General features: G+C 45.4%; 4 protein-coding genes across 5 annotated transcripts; 2 read left to right on the top strand and 2 right to left on the bottom strand.

Moving 5' to 3' along the window:
• The first annotated feature begins 1,984 nt into the window (after positions 1-1,984).
• LOC113775110 (glutathione hydrolase 3) lies at positions 1,985-6,185 on the top strand. Its single transcript, XM_027319851.1, has 7 exons — positions 1,985-2,247; positions 3,090-3,430; positions 3,653-4,171; positions 4,474-4,709; positions 4,797-5,061; positions 5,227-5,364; positions 5,452-6,185. The coding sequence occupies exons 1-7, from the start codon at positions 2,133-2,135 to the stop codon at positions 5,722-5,724; spliced, it is 1,887 nt and encodes a 628-aa protein (XP_027175652.1). The 5' UTR covers positions 1,985-2,132; the 3' UTR covers positions 5,725-6,185.
• On the bottom strand, positions 5,996-8,466 carry LOC113775111 (AP-4 complex subunit sigma). Of its 2 annotated transcripts, XM_027319853.1 has the most exons (5): positions 8,150-8,466; positions 7,390-7,476; positions 6,512-6,580; positions 6,222-6,396; positions 5,996-6,138 (listed from the first exon to the last, which is right to left on the bottom strand). In XM_027319853.1, exons 1-4 carry the CDS (start codon positions 8,288-8,290, stop codon positions 6,262-6,264), a joined length of 432 nt encoding a protein of 143 aa, XP_027175654.1. In that variant the 5' UTR covers positions 8,291-8,466; the 3' UTR covers positions 5,996-6,138; positions 6,222-6,261. The 2 variants fall into 2 exon arrangements, with proteins under 2 accessions (XP_027175654.1, XP_027175653.1); XM_027319852.1 differs by having other exon boundaries at positions 5,996-6,396; positions 8,150-8,465.
• Positions 8,467-9,409: 943 nt separating this feature from the next.
• On the top strand, positions 9,410-14,857 carry LOC113773518. The gene has a single exon (XM_027318157.1). It carries the CDS (start codon positions 9,410-9,412, stop codon positions 14,855-14,857), a length of 5,448 nt encoding a protein of 1,815 aa, XP_027173958.1.
• Positions 14,858-19,030: 4,173 nt separating this feature from the next.
• On the bottom strand, positions 19,031-24,165 carry LOC113775282 (ATP-dependent 6-phosphofructokinase 3-like). Its single transcript, XM_027320094.1, has 13 exons — positions 23,788-24,165; positions 22,918-22,964; positions 22,773-22,812; positions 22,334-22,396; positions 22,107-22,244; positions 21,853-22,011; positions 21,721-21,774; positions 21,497-21,565; positions 21,245-21,374; positions 20,606-20,871; positions 20,357-20,405; positions 20,105-20,259; positions 19,031-19,457 (listed from the first exon to the last, which is right to left on the bottom strand). The coding sequence occupies exons 1-13, from the start codon at positions 24,022-24,024 to the stop codon at positions 19,272-19,274; spliced, it is 1,593 nt and encodes a 530-aa protein (XP_027175895.1). The 5' UTR covers positions 24,025-24,165; the 3' UTR covers positions 19,031-19,271.
• Positions 24,166-24,710: the final 545 nt, after the last annotated feature.

Raw genomic sequence — 24,710 nt, 5'->3', positions numbered from 1 at the left:
TTGAGTCTCTGTTTTTCCCTCCACATTATGTTCCATTCGGTGATTGTTTGAGGAAAGAAATTAAGAGGAGAATACGGTCAAGTAGTTGCTGGACTTTGCCACGTGTATTATTAATTTTTCAAAGTAAAAGTAATTATCTATCAAATGATTACAAATTTACTGATTAAATTGTTTAGTGATCAATTATTGACGAAATACAATTTGATGGTCAAAACATGATCGGACCAATAGTTCAGTGATCGCTGAGATTTTTTGTCCTATAAACAATTAAACTATCCTTCTTTCTAAAACACAATTAAATTTGAAAGTAATGGTAATTCTTGGGATGACGTGTGTACGTACCAGCGAGTAATACTTCTGCATTATTGGTGGGTAGCGAGTTTGTTTGAGAAGATAAAAAGGGGAGGATACAAATCTAGCAATTGAAATGAAGAAAATGGGCGAGAATTCTGAGTTCTGAGGTCGAATAGTGTTAACTAGGTGGCCCATCTGGTGAGGGAACTCATCTAATGTTCTGTTTCTACAATAAGTTGTACTGTTCAAGTGCTTGTCCTTTTTATATATTTTTTTAATTTTTATCAGTAACGATAACCGTTTGTATAATCTATTCTAACCTAATTTAAGGAGAGGGCAGGGAGAAGTCACAATTAGTGGTCGGTGAGAGGCAAGGATTGAACCCTTAATCTCCCACTTCGATCAAGACTTTAAAGACATTTTGGTGACCAACAGCCCCTTGGACTGTTGATTGTTCAAGTGTGTCGCTTAGCAAGAATTTTAGAAACATATAAATTTGATTTAGAATAATTTTATATACATTGACAGTGTATACGTTATCACTGTTAGATCAGTGTATATTCTATCACTGTTAAATCTATGTCATGTACGTAAAAATTGAATTTTAAATTTAATTGTGCATAGTTGTCATTCATTTAACACTGACAATACATTCACTATCGAAAGATTAATTTTTTAATTTAGGGCAAATCTTATATATAATAATAATGCATGAATATTAGTGTAGCACTATATGAAGTGTAAAGCTCTCCACTATCCAAACTATTATTATTGAAATTTTAATGCCTTTTAAGCAACGGTGGAGGACTGCACACCCAAACAAAAAAAAAAAAATCGAACTCATGTGCCGTACATAACTATTATTTTGTCATCACGTGATCTATAAATAATTTCAGATACCCCATCCAAATCAACACTGAGAAGTTTCCCATTGGAGAAAAGTCCAAACAACATCACAGAACTAAACCAAATTTGATTCGAACTAATTGGTTAGGTTTGATCAAGTTTGCATTACCCGAAAGTAGCAATAAATGTACGTGTCCTGGCGGAAAAAAATGCCTCGATGTCTGACTCAAAATGTGTACATGTATAGCACCTGAATGTCTTTGTCACGTTTGACCCACGCGCTGTTGATTTTTATTACCGCAAGAATCAGTTGCCTTGCTTCTTTGTAATTAGATCAACATTTGCAATGGCTGAGAGAACCCAAAGTCGTAATTTTCATCCGATTGAGAAGAAAAAAAAGACGTGATGATGTCCGACCGATGTTCATCGACGCAAGAATAAAATAATACTAACCAAGAAAGATTAAATGTGTACTCTACGTAACAAAAAGAAGAAGAAAACGAAAGGGAAGGCTCGCACACGTAAGCGCACACAACTTATAGCTTCACTCACAGAACAAACTGAATTTTCAAGTTTCAACCTCGAGGGCCAGTTAAAGAAGGCAAAGGCATAAAATCCCTGGCAAATGGGGGCTAGACTAGAGCATGAAGCCCCTGGCGGCGGAGAGAGTGGCGCGTGAGAGTATAAAATTAAAAGTGGTGCAGATATTTTTCGGGATTCCACCAGATTCCCATCTTATTCAGCTCACCAGCGTACATCCTTAATAAATGGAGCTGACATTTTATGCTCTACAGACAATTTATTATTTATACAACAACACAAGAAGAAAGGAAGCGTAGTGCCAACTCAGCCTCCCTCCACACGACACAACCCACCAACAGCAACAACAATCCCACTCCTAAACTTACAAAAGCAAAGACCCACCTTACAGCTTTAATCAATTAATAAAAGCACTCTGTTTTGGTCATTACCTTCCAGCTGGAGAAGCAGCAATGAGGCAGCAGCACAGCCTGGAAGCTCCATTATTGGTTGAGAGTGGAAATTCCATCAGGAAGAGATACTGGAGAACAGTTCTGTCCTTTTTGCTTGCTCTTATTGGCTTAACATGTGAGTGTCGATTCTATCCAATTTGATGCTAAAACTTGACGTTTTCATTGGACTCTTAATTGGATTTTTCTTGATATACCTTAGTTCTGGATGGCCTGTGTACTCTGCAAGACACACTAAAACTAGAACGGGGGGGCCATGATCAGTCATTGAATTCCCCGGCGGGATGGGTTGGGGACATGGGTAGCTTTGTCATCGTCACCAGGGACGCTAATCTTCTGTGATGAGTAACAGAAGAATCGTCCCTGATATTAATAATTCAAGATTCTCGTAATCATTTTGTTTTAATTGTTTGCCACATGAAGCCCTCTTCAGACGCCTGGCCTTAGTTAATTTTACCGTCTATTGGTGTTCTTGTTCTGGTTACTCTTATCATATGGTAATCCATCATACTTAAAATCGAGTAATACTATAACTGGATAGCTTTTGAATAATCTGTTATTGTTCTTTTTGGGAGAAATTATCTCTTGTATTGGCAAAGGCTAATCCATCCAAGAGGAGGGGTTATGTGATCAAGGTGCGCCTATTCGAGTTGAATTCTTTGCATGGTATTCATGATTGCTAACAATAACTGGGCAAACACATGGCCGGACTGGATTCTGAAAAGAACCTTGTGCTAAAGTTGTCTGGCTGCTACAGGTTTTAAAGTGATTTAGTTTTTACCCCACATAGCCATTTTTACTAGACTGCACTATGAATTGCTACAGACATATAAGTTTGTATGTTTTGCTATCACCTTTATCCGTTGAATTTACAGTGTTAGATACATGAATTTCCTGTTTCTTTATAGCACTCCTGCATATTTGGATGTTTCACCATTTAGCTTCTCTGTATGCATGTAGGTGTTGGTTTGATACTGCGAGGCAATTCAAGTTTTTGGGCAGTAGTGAGAGATGGAAACGAATTTAATGAGAGACTGCAGTTTGGAAACACTGAAATTGTTGAGTCTCAGCAAGCAGTTGTTGCAGCTGATGATGGCCGTTGCTCAGAAATTGGAGTTTCAGTACTTGCAAAAGGTGGGCATGCTGTTGATGCTGCAGTTGCAACCGCACTTTGCCTTGGAGTTGTCAATCCAACGGCCAGCGGGATAGGAGGCGGAGGTTTCATGGTTGTTCATTCTTCAACCACATCAGAAGCCCAAGCATTTGACATGAGGGAGACTGCTCCGTTAGCTGCTTCCCAGGTACATATTTCTCTCCACTTTTACAGGATAATTTACCTAGTTCATACTATAATTTTTTTATATGATACGGACTATTGTAATGTAGACTAGTTTTATACCTCGTAGTCTAGGTTGGATTCATTTGACTGCGGTATTGAATTTTGGACAATCTATTCTTTGAAAACTTTGGATCTTAGTGGTTGAGCTTTCTTAATTTGTTCAACTTTGGAAATATATTATCAGGACATGTATGAGACTGATGTCAATGCAAAATATAATGGAGCACTATCAATGGGAGTTCCTGGTGAACTAGCTGGTTTACACGAAGCTTGGCTTAAATTTGGGCAGTTGCCATGGAAAACTTTGTTTCAGCCCGCCATCAAACTTGCCAAAGAAGGGTTTGTGGTTGCTCCATACCTTGGATCATACCTTGCTCGTAAAAAGAATATAATACTGTCTGATCCTGGCTTAAAACAAGTGTATGCACCAAATGGCAAATTGCTGAAAGCTGGTGAAATATGCTACAATGTGGAACTTGGCCGCAGCCTAGAGGCAGTAGCACAACAAGGTCCTGAGGCCTTCTACAATGGAACAATCGGTGAAAAGCTGATTGAGGATGTGCAAAAAGCAGGTGGAATTTTGAAAATGGAGGATTTAAGGAACTACAGAGTGGATGTTACTGGTGCAGTTTCTGTCAACACAATGGGCTACACGATCTTAGGAATGCCACCTCCATCAAGTGGGACGCTGGGAATGTCTCTGGTATGCTTTCTCTTTCTATTAATTGGACGATACGCAGACTCAGATTTGTATAGCTCAACAGTCAATGAATTCATATCGGTTGAACAAGTCGTTTTTGGTGGAACATTTTGACTGTTGCGTTGGTTCCCCTGAAAAGAACATAGTCCTAACCTTTTGCCTTGAGATTTTGACATTTAGTTCAGAAACTTCTGATTAATTTACTACCTGCATGCTGTGGCAAGACTGCATTTTAGTTTGGATGAGTGGCAAAACATAGTCCATTTTTTGTTACCTAAATGTGTCTGCAATTGGTGAAATTTTAGGTGCTGAACATCTTAGACAGTTATGCTAGTTCAAATGCAGCAGAGGGTCCTTTGGGTCTTCATCGTCTGATTGAAGCTTTAAAACACATGCTTGCTATCCGCATGGACCTGGGTGACCCCGACTTCGTAAATATCAGTAAAACCGCATCTGACATGCTCTCCCCTGAATTCGCTAAGAAAATACAGCAACTGATATTCGACAACACCACTTTCCCTCCTGAATACTACATGCACAGGTTGAAAGAGCTATATTGGATCCTTGAATATCAGATTGTACATTCTCACTTCAAATTGCTAACTTGTAGCCATCATACTATTTCCAGGTGGAGCCAGCTTAGAGATCATGGAACCAGCCACTTCTGTATTGTTGATGCAGACCGAAATGCTGTATCAATGACGACCACAGTGAATTATCCCTTTGGTGCTGGGGTGCTATCTCCTTCGACTGGCATCGTGCTTAACAATGAAATGGGAGATTTCAGCGTACCTACAGAGATATCTTCCGATAGGCTCCCTCCTGCTCCAGCCAACTTTATTAGACCAAACAAGAGACCATTATCTTCAATGACCCCTATAATCGTTCTCAAGGTAGAAGAACGTTCTATGCTGAATTATGTTTTTCATTCCACTTGCTGCTTATCATTTCTGTGATTACAAAAAAGCATTACAGAGACATAGCAATGGTCTGTCTCAGCGTTTCTATGTCAACTGATTTCATTACTAAACAATTCTTTTATGGATAATTGTCATCAGCATAATCAGCTAGCTGGAGTGATCGGAGGAAGTGGAGGATCAGACATAATTCCGGCTGTGGTCCAAGTGTTCATTAACCATTTTATTCTGGGAATGGAGCCTCTAGCTGCTGTTCAGAGTCCAAGAGTTTACCACAAGGTCGAATTGATTGGCTTACTACGAAAAATTAATTTACTAAATAACCTGCTGCCGATCATACGTTAATTTATTCTTGGTTTTCTACAGTTAATCCCGAATGTCGTTTTGTACGAGAACTGGACAGTTTTGGATGGGGATCACATCGAACTCTCAAGTGAGAATAGGCACTTCTTGGAAGAAAGGGGTCACCAGCTACAGGGTAGATCAGGCGGAGCAATCTGCCAATTTATAGTTCAAACCCTTCAAAGGCCAAGGGATGGGGGTCGGAAATTTGGGAAAATGGCGAACAATGAGGTAGTTCATGGAATTCTTACAGCTGTTAGTGACCCTAGGAAAGACGGAAGGCCTGCAGCCATCTGATATTCTCACTCGGTTAAAACCAAAAAAACTGTACAAATATGGCTGAGGGCTTAATCCTATTTCTGCAGCTTGCTGCGTTGTAAATTAGGCAATGATTCCTTATATATCATTCAGCAACAGCTAGCTATGGCAACTATGATTATTTTGAAAAAGAGAGAAAAAAAGTCGAGTGTAGAATTGAATGTGTTTCTTTAAAAGTGCATAAAGAAATGGTGAAAGTTTCAGAGTTTGGTACAAGGCTCGGCAGTGCATACTGTTATTGACGCCTAACTTCTGGTTGAAATCTCAAACTTACCAAAAATAAATGTCCAACTCCAATTTATTTCTGTAACACCAATTACAGGATGACACACTACAAGCCTCTAACCAGCTCACCCTCCCATGTTCACTTCATGGATTAGAACTCGATGACATCTACAAAACAATCAATTGCGTCTCTAATATAGATAACGACTGAACAAGTGGATAACAACAAAAAAAAAAAAGAAGGAAATTACACAAACTCTTCGTTATAGCTGCAACATCTTTAAAAACGAGTTATGAAGCTTTTTCCAACAGCTGTATTGGGCCCAAAATGTTAGACTTGCTAGTCTCAACGATACACCCGTTCATAACCATTTCCTCCAACATAAAGTGTGCTTTCTCCAGATGGAACATGATATCCAGCTCACACTGCAATTACATGAAAGAGTTCATTCAAAGCGAAGGTAACCAAAATAAAGAGAAATTTGCCAGAGAAACTTATTGAGATAAATTGAATCATCAGTTTTTTAGTTTCAAAACTCACCACATTACCAAAATGCCGATCCATGGTTTCAACCAACAGGTGTATGAACTCTAAAATTGCAAGTTCATTCTGCAAGAGTAAAGATTAAGGAAAAGAATGAAAAACAATACTCAGAAAAGGTTCCATAACAATACGGCAATCTCAGGGCATGTGAACTAGGAAAGACAAAAACCTATTCCATATTCACACGAAGGGATTCACAGATTTGTTCAAAACAATAGCATGAAAACCTATTCTACTACTGTACCCCATCTGAACTACCTACACACCACTGGACTTTTCAAGTAAAGGATGATAAAATTCCCTTCAATGAAATCGAAACAACCCCTGACACACTATACAGCGGATATTTCAGGTGCTTTTCTTGTAGGGCAGACACAAGACATGCATCTAAGCAATTAACTAGTCAAATAGAGATGCATGACGATAACATTCCACAAGCAAAGAAAACAAGATAATTGGAAGTAAATCACCTTGTCTAGAGTTAGCCAACAATGCACTATGTAACATCCCAAGTAGAGGCATGCACGTTGACACTAAGAGTTGAATTTTGATGTGATATGAAGTTTTAAGAATGAGAAAGACTAATAATAAACACCTTCTAGGACCCTCTCAAAGTTAACTAAGCACCAGATCTTGCAAAACAAGTGCTAAGGTCAGGTACCCCTTTCAAGGTAAAGCAAAATGCAAATGCAGACAATGACAATAGCACTGCCCAAGCTGAAACAAAGTATTATCATGCCCATAAAGAAGATTGTAGCCATCATCATGTAGGTTGACAGATCATTCAAAACAAGAAGTTCTATTAAGAATCTGAGGTACATGAGATTAATGTCAACGAGAACCATTATACATGTTAAAGAGATAGAATAGCTTACTTCTTCATTATCAACTCCGACCAGAAAAAACAGGGATGCATATCGCCGGTAAACAATCTTGTAGTTCCGATGCTCAACAAATGAACACTGTAATCAATTAACAAAGTAGGGACCAAAATGACTCAAAGATTCAGATAGCGTTAAAACTAGCAAAAATAAACAACAATTCTGTGATAAAAAAGAGGGGGTCTGGAAGGGGGAGGGTATTTGGGCAGTCCACCAAATGATGAACATTACAAATGGCACTAAAAGCTATATTCAGTTTGGCCAGAAAACCATCAGATTCTATTAGCTGCTCTTGATCTAAAGGGGAATGGAGTGGAGACAGCTGATTTTCCAATGATGAAAGAGCCAAGCTTGCAGGTGAAATCAGTAAAAGAAGCAATCACAAAATCTATAAAGTACTCCGTAAGCTGATATCAGAAAAAGGCGTGGACTTTACAATCGAGAGAAGATTACAAGCACAGGAGAGAGGAATCAGAAAAAGGATCAACATTTTCATCTTCTCTAGCAGACAAACAGTAATGAAAAACAAAAAGAAAGAAGAAGAAACTGGGTGTATCCCCGAAGAAACACACAGATGATTGCATCATTAACAAATTAATAATGGAATTCCAGAAGACAGATTTTAAAGGCAGAAAGGAATCATCGTCGAGAATTTGAGCCAAAGGACACCCCATTAAAAAGTCATCGAAGAAATCAATTATAATAATGCATAAATCAAAGAGAGAGAGAGAGAGAGAGAGAGAAGGCGGGGAACCTGTTGCTCAGTGCGAGCGAGGCATTTGCGGACGATTTCGCCTTCAAGGGCACGTCTTTCTTCAATGGTGAGGTACTCGTAGTACTGGGCTAGCCTTGTCTGCCCTTGCTTGTTCACCATCAGTATGAATCTTATCCCCATTCTTATTATTATTATTCAGTAAAAGCTAATTTAAATCTCAACAAAAAGATGATGAGAAGAGGAAGAAAACGGGAAGTTGGCTGGCGGATGGAACCGGAACCCGCCGCAGGCTTCTTCTTTAATTTGATTGATTGCTCTCCGTCGGGTCTTTGCCTTTGTTCAGAATTTGGACTCTGTGTCGGTCCGAAGTCCCTTTTACTTTACTGTTGCTTGTCATGTTACTTTTGCCCTTTTTTTTTTTTTTGTGGGGCCGCCCCGCGGGGAGGCGGGGGGGGGGGGGGGGGGTGGGTTTGGGGTGCTCAGTACTCACTTCAATGAAACGGAAATTTTGAAATTTTTTTTTTAAAAAAGAGGGATGAACATAAATGTGGGTTAGTGTTCATAAATTATCAAAATATTTTTGTTCTAAGTAAAATTACAAATTTATCTTTATGTGCACGTATTAGCATACATTTGTATATGCACATTACTGACATTAGAGTATATATATTGAGGATGCTCACCTCGGCCACCCCGCATGTCCGAGGTGACCTCACCTCGTCCGACATCAGAGCTCACCCGTGCCTCGGGCATATCCCTTAAGCTCGGCCGGATCCCTAGTCTACCGTGTAGGTGACCTCGGCACCTCCACCTCAGCTGCTCGCGGATGAGGCAAGTCACCTGACATCATCCGGGATCAGTGCTTTATCTGAAAAGCACTGTCGCACTTAATGACTACTGCAAAGGACTCCTCGTCACCCTGTCCAGGCGGCTACAGTGTCAGAGTCAGGCCCCCTGACAGGGAACAGAGCCGTAATGGCAGGGCATGGGTCCCACCGACATAAGACCTCCGTCCTGCCCTCCACTCTCGCTCTATAAATACCCCACACACTCCAACAAGTAAGCATACACTGTTCATTTGCTCATACTCTAGCATATTTCTCGTTCTCATACTAACTTGATCGTCGGAGTGATCCCAGGGGAGAAGCCCCGCCATTCACTTCGGACAAGGAGGTTGACTTCGGATCCAGGAGTTCACCTCACCTCATCTCAGAGAGGACTGATTCAGGTCGGTTCAGCTACCAACCAAAAATCGCCTCTTCAATTGGCGCCGTCTGTGGGAACGAGATTACTGCTAAAATGAGATCCACGCGTTCCAGAAGCGGAAGAGTTCCCTCAACAGGGGCTGGGCAGACATCCGGAGCCCAGCAAGATCGTATCTCTGAGGAACATGGGTCCCAAAGGACCCAGCCCAACAATGAGGAGGCCATCGCCAAGATGGCCGAGTTTGTCACGGACAACCCCAACATCTTTGAGGAACTAGGAAGGTACCTCAAGAGGCAGGGAAAAGAAAAAGCCGAGTCTTCCAAGAGGAGACCGACGAAGTCCCCTGAAGTGCCCTCAGGCGAGGACTCCGAAGATGGGCGTCTATCTCGGAGCACCTCCAGGCGAGCCTCATCCAAGGCAACCTCCAAGATTGCCTCCATCTCCCGAGCGTTTTCTCGGGGACTACTGGGAAAACGAGCCGAGGACCCACCTCGGCGTCCCGGAGGCCTAGCTTCTGATTACATGAGGGCTCCGCCCTTCACTGATGACATCAATGGGGAAATGGTGCCCCCAAACTTTAAGCTTCCAAATTTGCACACCTATGACGGCCGAGGTGACCCCGAGGATCACCTCCGCGCCTTCATCTCCGCATTCCGACTCTACTGCGTCCCCGACGCCGTGATCTGTCGGGCTTTCCCCATCTTCCTACACGGGACCGCCCGGAAGTGGTTCTGGAGTTTAGAACCAGGGAGCATTTCCTCCCTGGATGAGCTGATAGACCGGTTCATCCACCGCTTCGTGTCGTCTCGACCAATAACAAAGACTTCAGCTTACCTCTTGAACCTGCAACAGGGTAAGGGCGAGTCACTTCGCTCATACGCCCAAAGGTTCAATGAGGAGAATGTACAGATACCTGACCAGAACGAGCAGGTAACTATCGCTGCCTTCACCAACGGGTTAGTGGCAGGGATCTTCAACACAGAAATCCATCGGCAATACCCCCGTACACTACGGGAGCTCTGGGAAAGAGTGGACCAGGGAATCCGAAGTGAAGATGTAAATCGCATGAAGCGAGAAGCCCAAGCATCTCGTACGGGGCAAGATCCCCGGAGGAGGAAAGACACTGGCCGAGGTGAGCCAGGCCCAAGTGGCACTTCAAACCAACCCCGAGACCGCCGAAGTGTCTTCGACCGGATCGTGAAAGGCAGATCGTCCACCTCGGACGCCGAGCTGACGCCCCTCAATTCGAGCCGGACCCACGTCCTGGCTGTGATGAGGCAGAATCACCTCGGCCGCAACCCTCCCGAAATTCCGGGGAGGAGAGATAAGAGGAACTCGAACCTCTACTGTGCCTACCACCGTGATGTAGGGCACGAGACTGAAGACTGCAATGACCTGAAGCGGGAAATCGAAAATTTGATCCGGCAGGGATACCTGAAGCAATTCGTCCGCAAGGATGGAGGCTTCAACCGAAGCGTCTCCCACCGGGAGAACCGAGGCCCCCGCCGAGACGACCGACGGGACACGAACATGCATTGCCGAGGTCCCGAAGACCGTAGGGAGGACAAGCAGCCCCCACGCGATGGCTCACCGGGCTACGGCCCCAACATCGCAGGGGTGATCAACACCATCGCGGGAGGACCAACGGGAGGAGACAGCCAGAACTCCCGGAAGCGGACCTACCGCCAGGCCGAGATGGAGGTGGCCGAGCCGAGCTCTCGGCTGTCCGAGGTCATCACCTACGGTCCCGCTGACCCCGTTCCTGCGGCCTCCAGCAATCATGAAGCTCTTGTGATTGAAGTCCTCACCAACAACTACGTAGTCAAAAAGGTCTACGTAGACCCCGGAAGCTCGGTAGACGTCTTGTACTACCGGACTTTCGAAAGTTTGAAGCTGACAAGGGAGCAACTCACTCCTGTCAGAACTCCCCTCGTGGGATTCGGGGGACACGTCGTCCACCCGGAAGGCATGTTGACCCTGGTGGTAACAATCGGGCGTCATCCACGCTGCCGAACTGTGCCTGTCAGTTTTGCAGTGGTCAAAGCAGACTCCCCCTACAATATGCTGATAGGCCGGCCCACGCTCAATGCCTTGAGAGCCGTATACTCCACCTACCACCTGAGCTTTAAATTCCCAACATCTGCGGGGGTGGCCGAGGTAAGCAGCGATGTGGGCGCCGCCCGGGAGTGCTACCTCGCCACCATTCAAGCAGCAGTCACCCCCCGGCCCTCACCGAGGTCAGAAGAAAAGAGGCCAGCGGTCCTCTCCATAGACTGCATCGACCCTCAGAAGGCAGAAGAGCCCAACAGGCTGGAGCCCGGGGATGAAGTGGAACTGGTGGTAGTGGATGAAGCGAAACCTGACCAAGTGGTCCAGGTAGGGGCGGGACTCCCCCCACCCCTGAAAGAAGAAATGATCTCCCTGATCAAAGACCACCGAGACGTCTTCGCGTGGTCCGCGGATGAAGTGGTCGGAGTGCCACCCGAGCTCATGACTCACCAACTCAACGTTGACCCGCAGGCCCGACCTGTGCGACAGAAACGAAGGCACTTCGGCCCCGAACGTAGCCAAGCCATATCGGATGAGGTCGACAAGCTCTTGCCGGCCAAGATGATCCACGAGGTCCAATATCCCACCTGGCTGTCCAATCCAGTCATGGTAAAAAAGGACACCGGGGGATGGAGAATGTGTGTTGACTTCACCGACCTCAACAAGGCCTGCCCCAAAGATTGCTATCCTCTGCCAAGGATAGACGCCCTCGTCGACGCGGCGATGGGGTATGAAATCCTCTGCTTCCTAGATGCCTTCAAAGGGTATCATCAAATAGGAATGAGTGAGGAGGACCAAGAGAAAACGGCGTTCTACACCGACCGAGGTACTTATTGTTACACTACCATGCCCTTCGGGCTAAAGAACGCCGGGGCGACCTACCAAAGGCTGATCAACCGACTCTTCCAGAATCAGATCGGCCGCAATGTGGAGGCCTATGTGGATGACATCCTCGTTAAAAGCCTCACCACTTCATCCTTTCTGTCAGACGTGAGGGAAGTCTTTGGTGTCCTGCGAGACTCGAGGATGAAGCTGAATCCCAAGAAGTGCGTCTTCGGCGTCACCTCGGGAAAATTCTTGGGGTATCTGGTTTCCCACCGGGGAATCGAGGCCAACCCCGACAAGGTGAAAGCCATTCATGACATGTCTCCACCCCGGAACATCCGAGAAGTCCAACGGCTGAATGGACGCCTGGCCGCGCTGAATCGCTTCCTGTCCCAATCAGCTGAGAAAGCTCTGCCTTTCTTTAAGGTGCTGAAAAATGCTGACCAGTTCGCCTGGACTGAGGAGTGTCAGGCTGCTTTCGACCAGCTGAAGCAGTACTTGCATCACCTACCAACTCTCGCTTCACCTCGGCCCGAGGAGAAGCTCTACCTCTACCTCTCCGCAGCCGACGAGGCTGTCAGCGCTGTGCTCATCCGAGATGAGGGCACCCAAGTGCCGGTCTACTATGTCAGCCGAGCTCTCCGCGGACCGGAGACCCGATACACTCAGGTGGAAAAACTGGTGCTGGGACTAGTTCACGCCGCTCGGCGGCTGAAGCCCTATTTCTTGGCTCATCCCATATCCGTCAGGACCGACCAACCTCTTCGACAGATACTGGTTCGACCCGAGGCCTCCGGGCGCCTCACCAAGTGGGCTGTCGAATTGGGAGAATATGACTTGTCCTACGAGCCACGCACCGCCATAAAAGCTCAAGCTTTAGCTGACTTCCTTGCTGAGCTCACCTTCACGGAAGGTCCGGAGTCCACTTCAGCCTTACCCGAGGTGTCCACCTCATCCCTGTGGACATTGTATGTCGATGGATCCTCTAATGGAGACGGCTGCGGAGCCGGACTGCTCCTGGAAGGACCTCAGGGGGAGGTTTGCTCTTACGCCCTCCGCTTTGACTTCCCGGCCACCAACAATGAAGCCGAGTACGAGGCTCTAATCGCTGGACTCCAGCTAGCCCGCAAGCTCGGCGCCCAGCAAATCCACGTCCGCAGTGACTCCCAGCTCGTGGTACGCCAAGTTATTGGTGAGTACGAGGCCAAGGATGAGACCATGCAACGGTACCTCTCCAAAGTTCACCAACTCACCGCGTACTTCAAGTCATTCGAAATCCAAAGGATCCCTCGGTCCCAGAATAAGCGAGCCGACGCCTTATCCCGGCTGGCTTCCACTTCATTCTCTGACCTCAGCAAAACCGTCTTGGTGGAGGTCCTGAGTGAACCAGGGTACGTGGAAGAGGTGGCCTGCCCCGTGCACTCTGAAGAAACTTGGATGACCCCGTTCATCCTTTTCTTGGGTCAAGGAGTCCTTCCCGAAGACCGAGCTGAAGCAAGGAAGATACAACGCAAAGCCGCTCGGTATGCACTCCGCGATGGAGAACTATATAAGCGCTCCTACCTCGGCCCATGGTTGAGGTGTGTCACCCCCGAGGCAGGACGCGAGGTCCCCCACGAGATCCACGAGGGCCTATGTGGGGCTCACATCGGCCACAGGATGCTAGCTAAGAAAGCTATGCTCCTGGGATATTTCTGGCCATCACTTCGGCAAGACTCCCAGGACCTCGTTCTCGGCTGCCCTTCCTGCCAAGTCCACGCACCCGAGCACCACCAGCCTTCAAACTTCATGGTCCCCATCACTTCACCCTGGCCGTTTGAGCAATGGGGGACAGACATCATAGGTCCCTTCCCCAAAGCCGTCGGGGGTTATACATTCTTAGTAACCGCTGTGGATTACTTCACCAAGTGGGTCGAGGCCGAGCCACTTCGGACCATCTCAGGGCTGGCCATTCAAAAATTCTTTTGGAAGTGCATTATCTGCCGCTTCGGCATACCTCGGGTCATCATCTCGGACAATGGGAGACAGTTTGCCGAGAACCCGTTCAAGACTTGGTGCGAGAACCTCGGCATCAAACAACACTTCACTTCGGTAGGCCACCCCCAGGCCAATGGTCAAGCAGAAAACTTCAACCGGACTCTTCTACATGGTCTCAGGACCCGACTACACCGAGTTGGGTCATCTTGGGTGGAGGAACTCCCCAGTGTCCTGTGGTCGTATCGGACCACGCCGAGGTCAGCGACGCGAGAGACCCCATTCTCCCTGACCTACGGCGCCGAGGCGGTCATCCCGGCTGAGATCCTTACCCCCAGCCCTCGGCTGGCAGCCTATGCCGCCGAGGTGAACGACGAAGAGAGGCAGCTGGACCTCGACCTCGTCGAAGAACGAAGGAATCTCGCCTCAGCCCGGATAGCTTCTTACAAGAACACACTGGCACACTACTACAATGCCCGCGTGAGACATCGTAGATTCCAACCTGGAGACTTGGTTCTTAGAAAAAACTCAGTCAGCCGAGCTGAACCGCAAGGGAAATTATGCCCGAAATGGGAAGGCCCTTACCGAGTTGTGGAATCTGACGCTAAGGGGTATTGTAAACTGAGTTACCGAGATGGCTCATTAGTGCCGAGGTCTTGGCACGCCGAGAACCTCAGATTGTATTACGCCTGAGTTTTTAATCAAGTAATGACTTCAGTTATTATGTTATTCTTCAATATCGTTGTTACGCTATTAAAAAATAAGGGGGACAAGCAAGGGATGAAGTCAAAGCAAGAAATTAAAGCACTGAGACGAGAAGAAATATGCTTTCATTCAATAAGAAAGAGCGTTACAAAAGTACAAGGCCGAGGTCCGAATGCTACTAAGCACTCTCCACCTCGGCCACCCCCTTAAAGCCGCAAGCCTAGACCCCCGTCTCGGCTCCATCCCCGGTCTTGGCTCCCTCCTGGGCATCCTTCTCTTCGGCCTCCTTGGGGTGAACTTCATCTCCATGCTCTTTGCCGACGTCCTCTCCGGCTTCGTCTCCCTCAGCGTCCTCTCCTCCAGCTTCTTCCACTTCCACGTCCTCGAACACTACGTCGAGTTCGGACAGCCACTTGTTGAACTCGACCTGGACTTCGGCCAAATTCCTTCCTGCCTGAATGCCTTCGGCCATCCGATCGCATAACTCCTTGGAGTCCTCATTGTAACTGGTATGGTTTTTTAAGGACTCCAAGGCCTCGGAGGAGAGGTGAGCTGCGGCCTCGTCAACGGCCGATGTGAAACCAAACATGAAGTTAGGCGTAAGTAGTTGGCCGAGGTCCTTGATGAAGGCCTCGGACTTCCGAAAAGCGTCTACGGCCGAGGCTCCGGCACCCTCGAGAGCTTGCTCGTGGGACGCCTTCACCTCGTCCCCCCTCTTCTGCTCCTCTTCGAGGGCCGATCGGAGACTGTTGATAGTAGCCGCGGCCTCCTCATCCTTCACCTCGGCCTCCTTAAGCCGCCTTTCAAGCTCGGCCTTCTCAGACTCGGACACCAACAGTTTTTTCTCCAACTTGGAGATTTGATTCTGCAACTTGCCGGTGTCCTGCTCCTCGACTAGAGCACAGTACCGGTGAGTCATCTCGGCCACAAAGGCTGAGGTGGAAGCCGTGCTCACCATGAGGCTTTGAACCATCTCAGCCGGGGTCAACTTCTTCATAAATTCCAAGTCCCTTGGTAGGGGGGAGTGCATCACCAACTCTTGGGCAACCCGAGGATGGCTGCACCTGTCGTTGACCGAAAGTTTCCAGTTCGGACACCAGTGCCCGGCGGGGTGCGTCTTTTCATCCCCAGAAAACACCGGGGGACTATGGAAACGATTCCATAGCGAGGTCCCCGACACTGCATTGACCGGGGGTTTCAGCTGCTTGCCTCGGCCATGAGGTGGGAGTGCCGTGGTGACTCCAAGAGGCACTCCCTCTGGCACGGACGAGGTGGACCCCGTAGCAGCGGTGGCCGAGCTGCTTTGACCAACCGGGGTGGGAGTGCTCTTGGCCGCCGAGGTCTTGGCAGCCTGCCCTTGCGATTTCTTCTTCGGCGGAGGTGCCAACGTCTCATCAGAGCTCTTCCTCTTCTGCCTTTTGGCCACTTCGGACGAGCCCGATACGACGATGTCGGACAGTTTAGTCACTGCACAAAAAACAAATATTATCATATGTCTTAGCCGAAGTGAAAGCAAAGTTATGAAAGAAAATTACAAGGAATCTTAAGTTTGGTGGAAGTGAAGGGAGCTCTGTCGGGACTGAGCAAAGCTCGGCTGATTCCCCCGTCAACCAGCACGGCTTCGGGGTAGTCCAGACTGTATATCCGAAGTCCCGACCTCATCAGCTTCTGGAAGTCCTCCTCCTTGGCATCCCCAGCGGAAGGATCGGCCTTCGCTTTGATTGGCCTCCACCAGAAACCTCTAGGGAAGTCCACTTCGGACACAAAGAAGAAGTCGCGTTTCCAATTCTTGATCGAGCTGGGAGAACCGACCACCAACTTCGGAATGGCATTGTTCCGGTTACTGACAAAAAACCATCCCTTGTCTGTCCCGTGCGCCTTAAGGGTATAACATCGGCGGAAGAGGTCGACAGAGGGAGCCACCTCCTGATGTCGGCACAGCATCTCGAACCCTATAATGATGCGGATCGCGTTCGGGGTGAGTTGGGTAATCCTCACGCCGAAGTGACGAAGCAAGTCCCTGAAGAACCTTGACGTGGGCATCCTCAGCCCGGCCTCTAACTGTTGGACATAGATGGCCACTGTGCCCAAGGGGGGCTTTTCGGCTGAGTCATCTGCTCCGGCCGGAATGATCTCGTACCCCGACCGGAAAGGGTACTTGTTCATCACCTTCACGGCCCTATCTCTTCGGAATCGACTTCTAAACTTCGGCATCTTGCCGAAGTCGATGTTGGCTAGGTCCTCGGGAGCGACAGGCTCCAGGGCGTCCTCGTCGTGTGGTGTCTCGACGCCGAGCTCCTCGTTGTAGTCCACCTCGGAACCACCCTCGCTCATCTCGGATGACTCCAACTCCGAGGCTGCCCCACTGGCTCCCGCCTCGGTTGATCCCTTCTCAGAACTCGGGGTCGACCCTTCCGAACTAGATGTCGTCGCTTCTTCCCCAGGATCCGGCCTCACCTCGGTCAGGTAGCTCGGAGTCATGGTCTCTTTGTGGGTCTTAGCCGTTTTGGCCATGGGTGAAAGACGAAATAAGAAAGAAGAAGGGTACTTACTATTGCCTACGGAACTGGACGAAGTGGATGACCTCGGATCTGATCTCGGCTACTACTCCGATCTCGGCTACTATATTGACCTCGGCTACGCTCGCGAACTTTGCAGGTCTCGGATGAAAATGAAAGGTGTGAGAAGTGCGATGAGGGGGACCCCCCCTATTTATAAGGGTTTGGGGAGAATCCGAAGAGGCGGCAAGAATGCGAAAGGACGGCCACGTTCGAATTCAAAACGTCGTGCCTCCCTCTCTCCTCATTAATACCCCGTCCTTTCAGCTGACACCCTCTGCACGAAACGTCCCACTACTTCACGACGCGACGGTTACCAGTGACCACATCCTGTCAACTGACACGTCCACGTGTCGCGTCCCCGCATCTTCCGGGGCAGTTTCGGGACTCCGGCTCTCTACGACTTCGGCACAAGGAAGCCTCGGAACCTCCCTAGCCCGGAGCTCCCGAGGCTTGGGGGGCTTATTGAGGATGCTCACCTCGGCCACCCCGCATGTCCGAGGTGACCTCACCTCGTCCGACATCAGAGCTCACCCGTGCCTCGGGCATATCCCTTAAGCTCGGCCGGATCCCTAGTCTACCGTGTAGGTGACCTCGGCACCTCCACCTCAGCTGCACGCGGATGAGGCAAGTCACCTGACATCATCCGGGAACAGTGCTTTATCTGAAAAGCACTGTCGCACTTAATGACTACTGCAAAGGACTCCTCGTCACCCTGTCCAGGCGGCTACAGTGTCAGAGTCAGGCCCCCTGACAGGGAACAGAGCCGTAATGGCAGGGCATGGGTCCCACCGACATAAGACCTCCGTCCTGCCCTCCACTCTCGCTCTATAAATACCCCACACACTCCAACAAGTAAACATACACTGTTCATTTGCTCATACTCTAGCATATTTCTCGTTCTCATACTAACTTGATCGTCGGAGTGATCCCAGGGGAGAAGCCCCGCCATTCACTTCGGACAAGGAGGTCGACTTCGGACACACGAATTCACCTCACCTCATCTCAGAGAGGACTGATTCAGGTCGGCTTACTTATCCACCAAAAATCACCTCTTCATATATATTTATATATACATATGTATGTATGTATGTATATGCATGTGTGTTCATATATGCATGCATATATCGTTTAAATTTGTATATTTGGATGAACACATATACTCATCAAGATATACACATTATTTTTATTCGTTAAGGTGTATGTTTTCATTCCATAGAATGCAAAATATTACGAGAGTAATTTAATCATTTAGCAATAAATTTATTAGTTATATTAATTCGTGAATGGTAACCATCTCTCATTTATAAATTTTACAAAACTTACCACATTACTGATAAATTTTTAATCTTTCGATTCCCTCTTTCGAAATTTTTCCTAACAAAACCATTTTTTTTTTTTTAAAAAAACCCCAATTACTCCAATTCATGGCACAATTCACGCTTTTATTTTATTTTATTGTTTGTGTGTGTGCGCGCGCGCGTGGATGTAGAACTTATGCTTAAAGGTCAAATATACAATCCGTATATTTTGTTGCTTAAAAGTCAACTGGATTCTAGTCTCACGATTAGCCAAGCCCAAATAAAGCATCTGCTCGATAAAATGAGAAAGAAAACGAATATATAATAATTATGTGTTGTTGCCATTTTTATTTATGGCACAAAATTACATTCCGCTAGCACACCTCCAATAGGCAATAGGGAGGATCTCAATTTGGGTGGGTTTGTTTGGAACCACCTAATACCAATTAGTCACTGAACTGAATGGTTATAAAGCCAAGTGCAATACAACTTCTGCCGTACAAACCGAAACACCTATATCGCGCGCATCAGGTTCGGTGCAGCTCAACATGCGACCTTCTTCCTGTTTATGGGATTCTCATCCAGCAACCGAGGAACTACTTCTTCCTCGTCTTTCTTGGCATTTTCTATTATATCTCTTGTCAAGAAGCTTGGTTGATTCGTTGATGAAAGAAGTCTAGCCCACATCCTATCCGTTATCACAACCTTGTGCTGTCTCTCATTGATTCGCTGCAGATTCCATCCAGAGGAGGCAGCAATTCATCGTCATTTATAAACACAAGTAAGATCAAATCAAATCATAAAGAAACACGGTAGTCAAAAGCTATCAGCATCCTATAACTAAAAGAGTTTGTTCTGCATCGGTGCACAAAAGAGCAGCTCAGTATTCGTGTATGGTTCTCAGCATTCATGCACGTCTTTTTTTATTTTTGGTTAATGTGTCGTATGTCATGCTCATCTTCTAAAGACACAATCCACTTCACGCTAATCTTCATTGAATGAAACTATTGGAATCCAACAAATAAGGTCCTCATTCAACAAAAAAAGCCTTGTAAATAGTTACTGAATCAGACATGAGGAAAGCTAAAGTGGTGTCTATGCACGCACGTCTAGGCCTGTGGTTTGGAGAACAGACAGATTTCAAGGATTAAAAAGCAAAACCATATTCAGGGGCTTGCAGCATCCAGATTTGCAGTGCTGCTTTGCGCCACTGTTTGTATAACTACATCTATGATGATAAGATGGATTTTAGAGGATAAGCAAACATATGTAACAGGTGTCAAATCACTATATATGGACAACTAAAATGTTTATAACCTGAACCTAATGATTATTTATTTGAATCATGAGCATTTTAATGCAACAATATGACTTACATGGAATGGTATGTAACAGTGCCTGCCGTTGACAGGCCCTACTGTGAAGCCTGTGTACCCTGCCATTGCTCCATGAACAGCACTTTGAGCCAGAAGAGTGCAGTAAACGTTGTCTGATGCATTGCTAGGAATGGCTCGGATCATATATGTGGGATCTGTCGCAGATCCAGCGAAGTACTTGGTCAGACTTCAGAGCAGAATATACTAGTAGTAATTTTTATCATATATAAGGGGAAATTTCAAGGTACCAACCTATATATTTGAGATTAATTGCCATCTTCTGTTCTTTAGCAAAATGATTCTGCAAGAGAGAGCCATGACTTTCTCAGCTCAGTCAAACTAATTTACACAGCACAAACGATGATTAATGCACCAACATAATTTACTACTTTAGTTTTAAAGAGCCCCTGATTACAATCAAAACCTTAATTCCTAGTTATGAGAACTATATTGCTAAATGCAGCAAATAATCAGTTCAGAACTATGCATCAGAAGCCATACCTTGATGCTTTGAGATATCCACAATCCAACATCTTGTAAAAGCTTATTTCCAGAAGCATCCTGCTGATCAGTAGATTGCAGACTCTGAGAGAGTAGCTCTTGCCCTGCACCTTCCGCTATCACAATTACCATGTGCCCTTGTTCTTTGAGTCGTTTCTCAATGTATTCATAAAGTCCACCAGGACCGTCAAGAAAAAACGGTGATTCGGGAATCAAGCAGCAATCGACATCTCGACTAGCAAGAGTTGCATGCATCGCAATGAACCCTGCATTAAAGACCATTGAGAATGTTACACAAGCAATTTCACAGAGCATAACATGATGTGCTGTTGGGAAAATATGATGATCCTTCTGGAAATATAAACAGTTAAGATAATCTGACGGCAAACCGTGAAGAAAAGGTGAATGTTCGGCGGGAAAACCAAATGATGCCCCAACCCCAATTAGTACCATATGTGTTACAAAACATGTACTCCAACTTTGCATATTACACTACTCTGCTGCTAATTATCATTTGCACACTGAGGTCTTGACTAAGGACCTTTTCTTGCATTTTCTAATGCAAGATTTTTTGGCAAAAGAGTACAGATTATTTGATGTATTCGCCAAACAAACATCGAATTCTGGTATGAAGCTTACCGCTGTTCCGTCCCATTAACTTCACAACACCAATGCCATTCTCAACACTTGTTGCTTCCACATGTGCAGCATTAATAGCACGTTGAGCTTCCTCCACAGTAGAATCAAAACCAAAAGATTTGTCAATAACCTGCAAAAAGGAAGACAAAATTCTGAGTGCTGATAAACTGGTAATCAGCTGGAATTTATAAAGTCAGCGGCAATGTGTAGAAGGACGCTGATACAGCCACTCTTAACCTACAAACAAATTACCGGAATGTCATTATCAATGGTTTTCGGGACACCGACAACCGCAACTTTAAGACCTCGTTTTCTGATTTCCTGAGGAATGGACGACGGTATAAGTTGTAAAAGATCTAATTTACTAAAGGATTGAGAAAAGGAAGAGCGACACCTGAAGGATAGCAGCCATTCTTGAGTCACACAGATCAGAGGCTAGGAAAAACCAAATTCACCATCACATTAATTAGACATACCTCAAAAATAACACTAGCCCCCTTTTGCGTCCCATCTCCTCCAATAATATATACCTACATCAATGACAGCATGGGTTCTAGGATCAGGTAACAGATGCAAAATAAAAGCTCAGGCATATTTATTGTTCATACCTGATTGATTCCACGGTCCTGAATGCTGTCAACTATCTTTTTGGTGACATGGCCTCCGCGTGATGTTCCAAGAACTGTCCCACCACGTTTGTGGATATCATTTACAACCTTAGGTGTCAAGGATATTGTGTTGCGGGAATAGAAACCCCGGTATCCTCCCTACAAATCCATCAATCTCATTAACAGTTGATACCACCGCAGAGAATAAATTGGTCAGCTTTTATAAAAACTGCTGCACAGAAGAATCCACTCACATCTATTCCCAGGACTCTATTTACACCATACATGTAGTTCAAGCCACAAACTATTTCTCTGATCACTGTGTTGAGTCCAGGGCATAAACCTCCACATGTAACGATACATGCACGTACTTCATCAGACTCGAAATGAACCTGGAAGCATTGTTCAAAAATCTTGGTTATCTACAACAAATTGGTCCTTATTTACGACAAATTTCACTCATGTCGAATATATAACATACTTTTTGGCGAGGACCTGCTCGTCGAAAATGTATCCCTCTTGGACCAGTTGCATGAACAACAACCTGCAGAAGAAATGATCAGGGAATATTAGACATGACAAGGACATTTGAATTGTAAAAACTTTGATACGCATGCTCATTGCCCATTGCTCATCTCCAAAACGGCACATTATCCTTCTACCTCAAAAAAATAAAAAACTAGCCCGCATGGCTGATCTTTGAGAATCTTTTTCGGTTCAAAGCAATTGGGTGGAGGCACTGCCTGGCGCCTTCTGGAGATGGAGGCACCAACTTCTATAAACACAAAGCGGTTTAGACTAATCTTTGCCTCCCCAAAACTCATTTAACGGAAGCAAAAAATGGTCAATCCTCATCAGCCGCAAGGGTTGAATTTATTGCTCTTACAAATTGAAAAGTGGAAGCTCAAAAACAGACTAACCTTTTGTGGAACGGTGTCATCAGCATTGACAAAGTACTGTCTGTAATCAGATATGGTAATCGTCAATATATGCAAGTCCAGTCTTCTATGTAACTAAACAAAATTAACTGCTGAAGTTTTGTAATTGAGACTTGAAATTACTTACCTCACAGCTGAATATGCAGGATTATCTTGCAAGGGATTGGTATAAGTCTGCCAACAATAAGGACAAGGATTGAATCATTAGAGCAGCCTTTCTAGCAAAGAAAGGATGACAATTCAATAAAGACAAAACCCGCCTTTCATTTATCCTCCAGAAAACCGGCAAAAAGATAATCTTACTTACCCTCCCCCCCCCCCCCCCCCTCCCAAAAAAAAAAAAAGGACACCAGCAAATAAGACGAAACAAAAGTACTTCTCTGCCTTGAACAAAAGGTTTGCTTTACTCTTCCTTGATCTATAGATGGATGAGTTTTTTATTTGCCTCGGAAACAAAGAAAAAGAGATTAGAAAAGAACAGAACATTTTAGTACTTCTCTGGTTCTGTCTACTGTAAATTAGCTTAATTACAAAGCAGCGCAAGCACTATCACTAGAGCAAAATTTTGTCTAAAGGAAAAGAAATAATTGAAAAATGGGACAAACATCGTAAACAGGCCCTCGTAATTATGAAACAGAAGAACTACGCTATAAAGGTCAAAAACATTACTCAATATGCAGGGGAAACAGAAGCAGCTTTTTTAATAAACATATATCTCCCAAAAAGTTGGAATATCGAAAATCATTGGGAAAAAAAAATTAATAGTTAGAACTAAATTTTCAGGTTACTGAAGAGACAAGCTTGCACAAATTTCTTCAACCTTTTCCTGTTGCTTTTTGCATACTGAGATGGTAGAAGAACATTAAAAAAAAAAAAAAATGGACCGATCAAACAGAAAATTCAACACACTCAAAAGCCTTCAACACCATATTTCCACAAAAACCAACGATCACCTTATCAAATTTATAGAGAAAGGGTGAGGGAGAAGCATAATTACAGGAAGATCAGGAATATAGTCAGATAAATGAGGAACATCTTCAAGAACATAACCGGCTTCTCCAGTCACGATTTTAGGCTGTGAATTATTGGTTGCTCCCATCGACAACTTCTTTTCAGTAACTTGAAAAGATGTAAACCCGTTTGGAAGATGAGTGTTATGAGTATGATCAGGCAACTTCAAGAAAGCTAACTTGCTAGAAGAGACACCGCCACCACCATTACAAACTGCCTCCATTCAAGTTTTGGAACAACCCAAGAAAAAGAAATGATATGATATAGCAGTAAAAGTGATTTTTGGTAAATGGATTGAATTCAGACATTGATCTTGTGTAAGGAAGGTTATTATATACTAGTAGTATTATGGCATGGTATGTGTGGGGTTGACTATTATTACTCCAACTCCACAAGTTAAAAGCATGAAGCCTTGCCCAAGTAATCTATTTAGGTATGGTTTTGAACACGGATTTTGTGTACATAACATAGAGCTTGTGCTTTTGGATCGACTGAAACAGGTGGCAGAATTGCCTAGTTATTTTCAGTAGGTGTACATCCTATTCACAAGAAAGTAGGAAGCCAGAGAAAGGGAAAGGAGGAAGGTGACTGGGAGGCTTCCATCCCTCAAAAAAAAATAAAAAATAAAAGGAGGCTTCCAAACTGGGATTCAAGAATTAGGGACAAACATTTAAGGTGAAAAAAAAAAAAAGGGTAGAAAACATGATTAAATGTCAATAGTAATGTTACAGAAACACATGTTGCTTCATGTTAACGGTAAGGGAGCACTGTGTGAGGATTGGTTCAACTCGTAAGAGAAGTTTTTTAAGATTCCCTTCGTCCAATTTTCCGTTTTCTTTCTTTCTTTCCTTTTTTTTCCAAGTGCTTGAGGTTGAAGACTCCCTCTGCTGGCTGCTAATGCCTGAGGAA

This window comes from Coffea eugenioides, chromosome 6 (genome assembly GCF_003713205.1).
Source record: "Coffea eugenioides isolate CCC68of chromosome 6, Ceug_1.0, whole genome shotgun sequence".
Classification (NCBI taxonomy): Eukaryota; Viridiplantae; Streptophyta; class Magnoliopsida; order Gentianales; family Rubiaceae; genus Coffea; species Coffea eugenioides.
This window is presented reverse-complemented; position numbering and strand designations above follow the sequence as displayed.

Bases quoted from the DNA above. Each gene is read 5' to 3' on its own strand.
- LOC113773518 (XM_027318157.1), top strand. From the start codon at position 9,410: ATGAGATCCACGCGTTCCAGAAGCGGAAGAGTTCCCTCAACAGGGGCT.
- LOC113775110 (XM_027319851.1), top strand. From the start codon at position 2,133: ATGAGGCAGCAGCACAGCCTGGAAGCTCCATTATTGGTTGAGAGTGGA. The intron at 3,431-3,652 runs GTACATATTTCT...ATATATTATCAG, and splicing joins CTCCGTTAGCTGCTTCCCAG to GACATGTATGAGACTGATGT. The intron at 4,172-4,473 runs GTATGCTTTCTC...GTGAAATTTTAG, and splicing joins GGACGCTGGGAATGTCTCTG to GTGCTGAACATCTTAGACAG.
- LOC113775111 (XM_027319853.1), bottom strand. From the start codon at position 8,290: ATGGGGATAAGATTCATACTGATGGTGAACAAGCAAGGGCAGACAAGG. The intron at 7,477-8,149 runs GTTCCCCGCCTT...AATTGATTACAG, and splicing joins TCGCTCGCACTGAGCAACAG to TGTTCATTTGTTGAGCATCG. The intron at 6,581-7,389 runs GTAAGCTATTCT...TTACTCTTGCAG, and splicing joins TCGGAGTTGATAATGAAGAA to AATGAACTTGCAATTTTAGA.
- LOC113775282 (XM_027320094.1), bottom strand. From the start codon at position 24,024: ATGGAGGCAGTTTGTAATGGTGGTGGCGGTGTCTCTTCTAGCAAGTTA. The intron at 22,965-23,787 runs GTAATTATGCTT...TATTGTTGGCAG, and splicing joins ACTATATTCCTGATCTTCCT to ACTTATACCAATCCCTTGCA. The intron at 20,260-20,356 runs GTTGGTACCTTG...GATCTGCGACAG, and splicing joins AATTAATCTCAAATATATAG to ATCCCACATATATGATCCGA.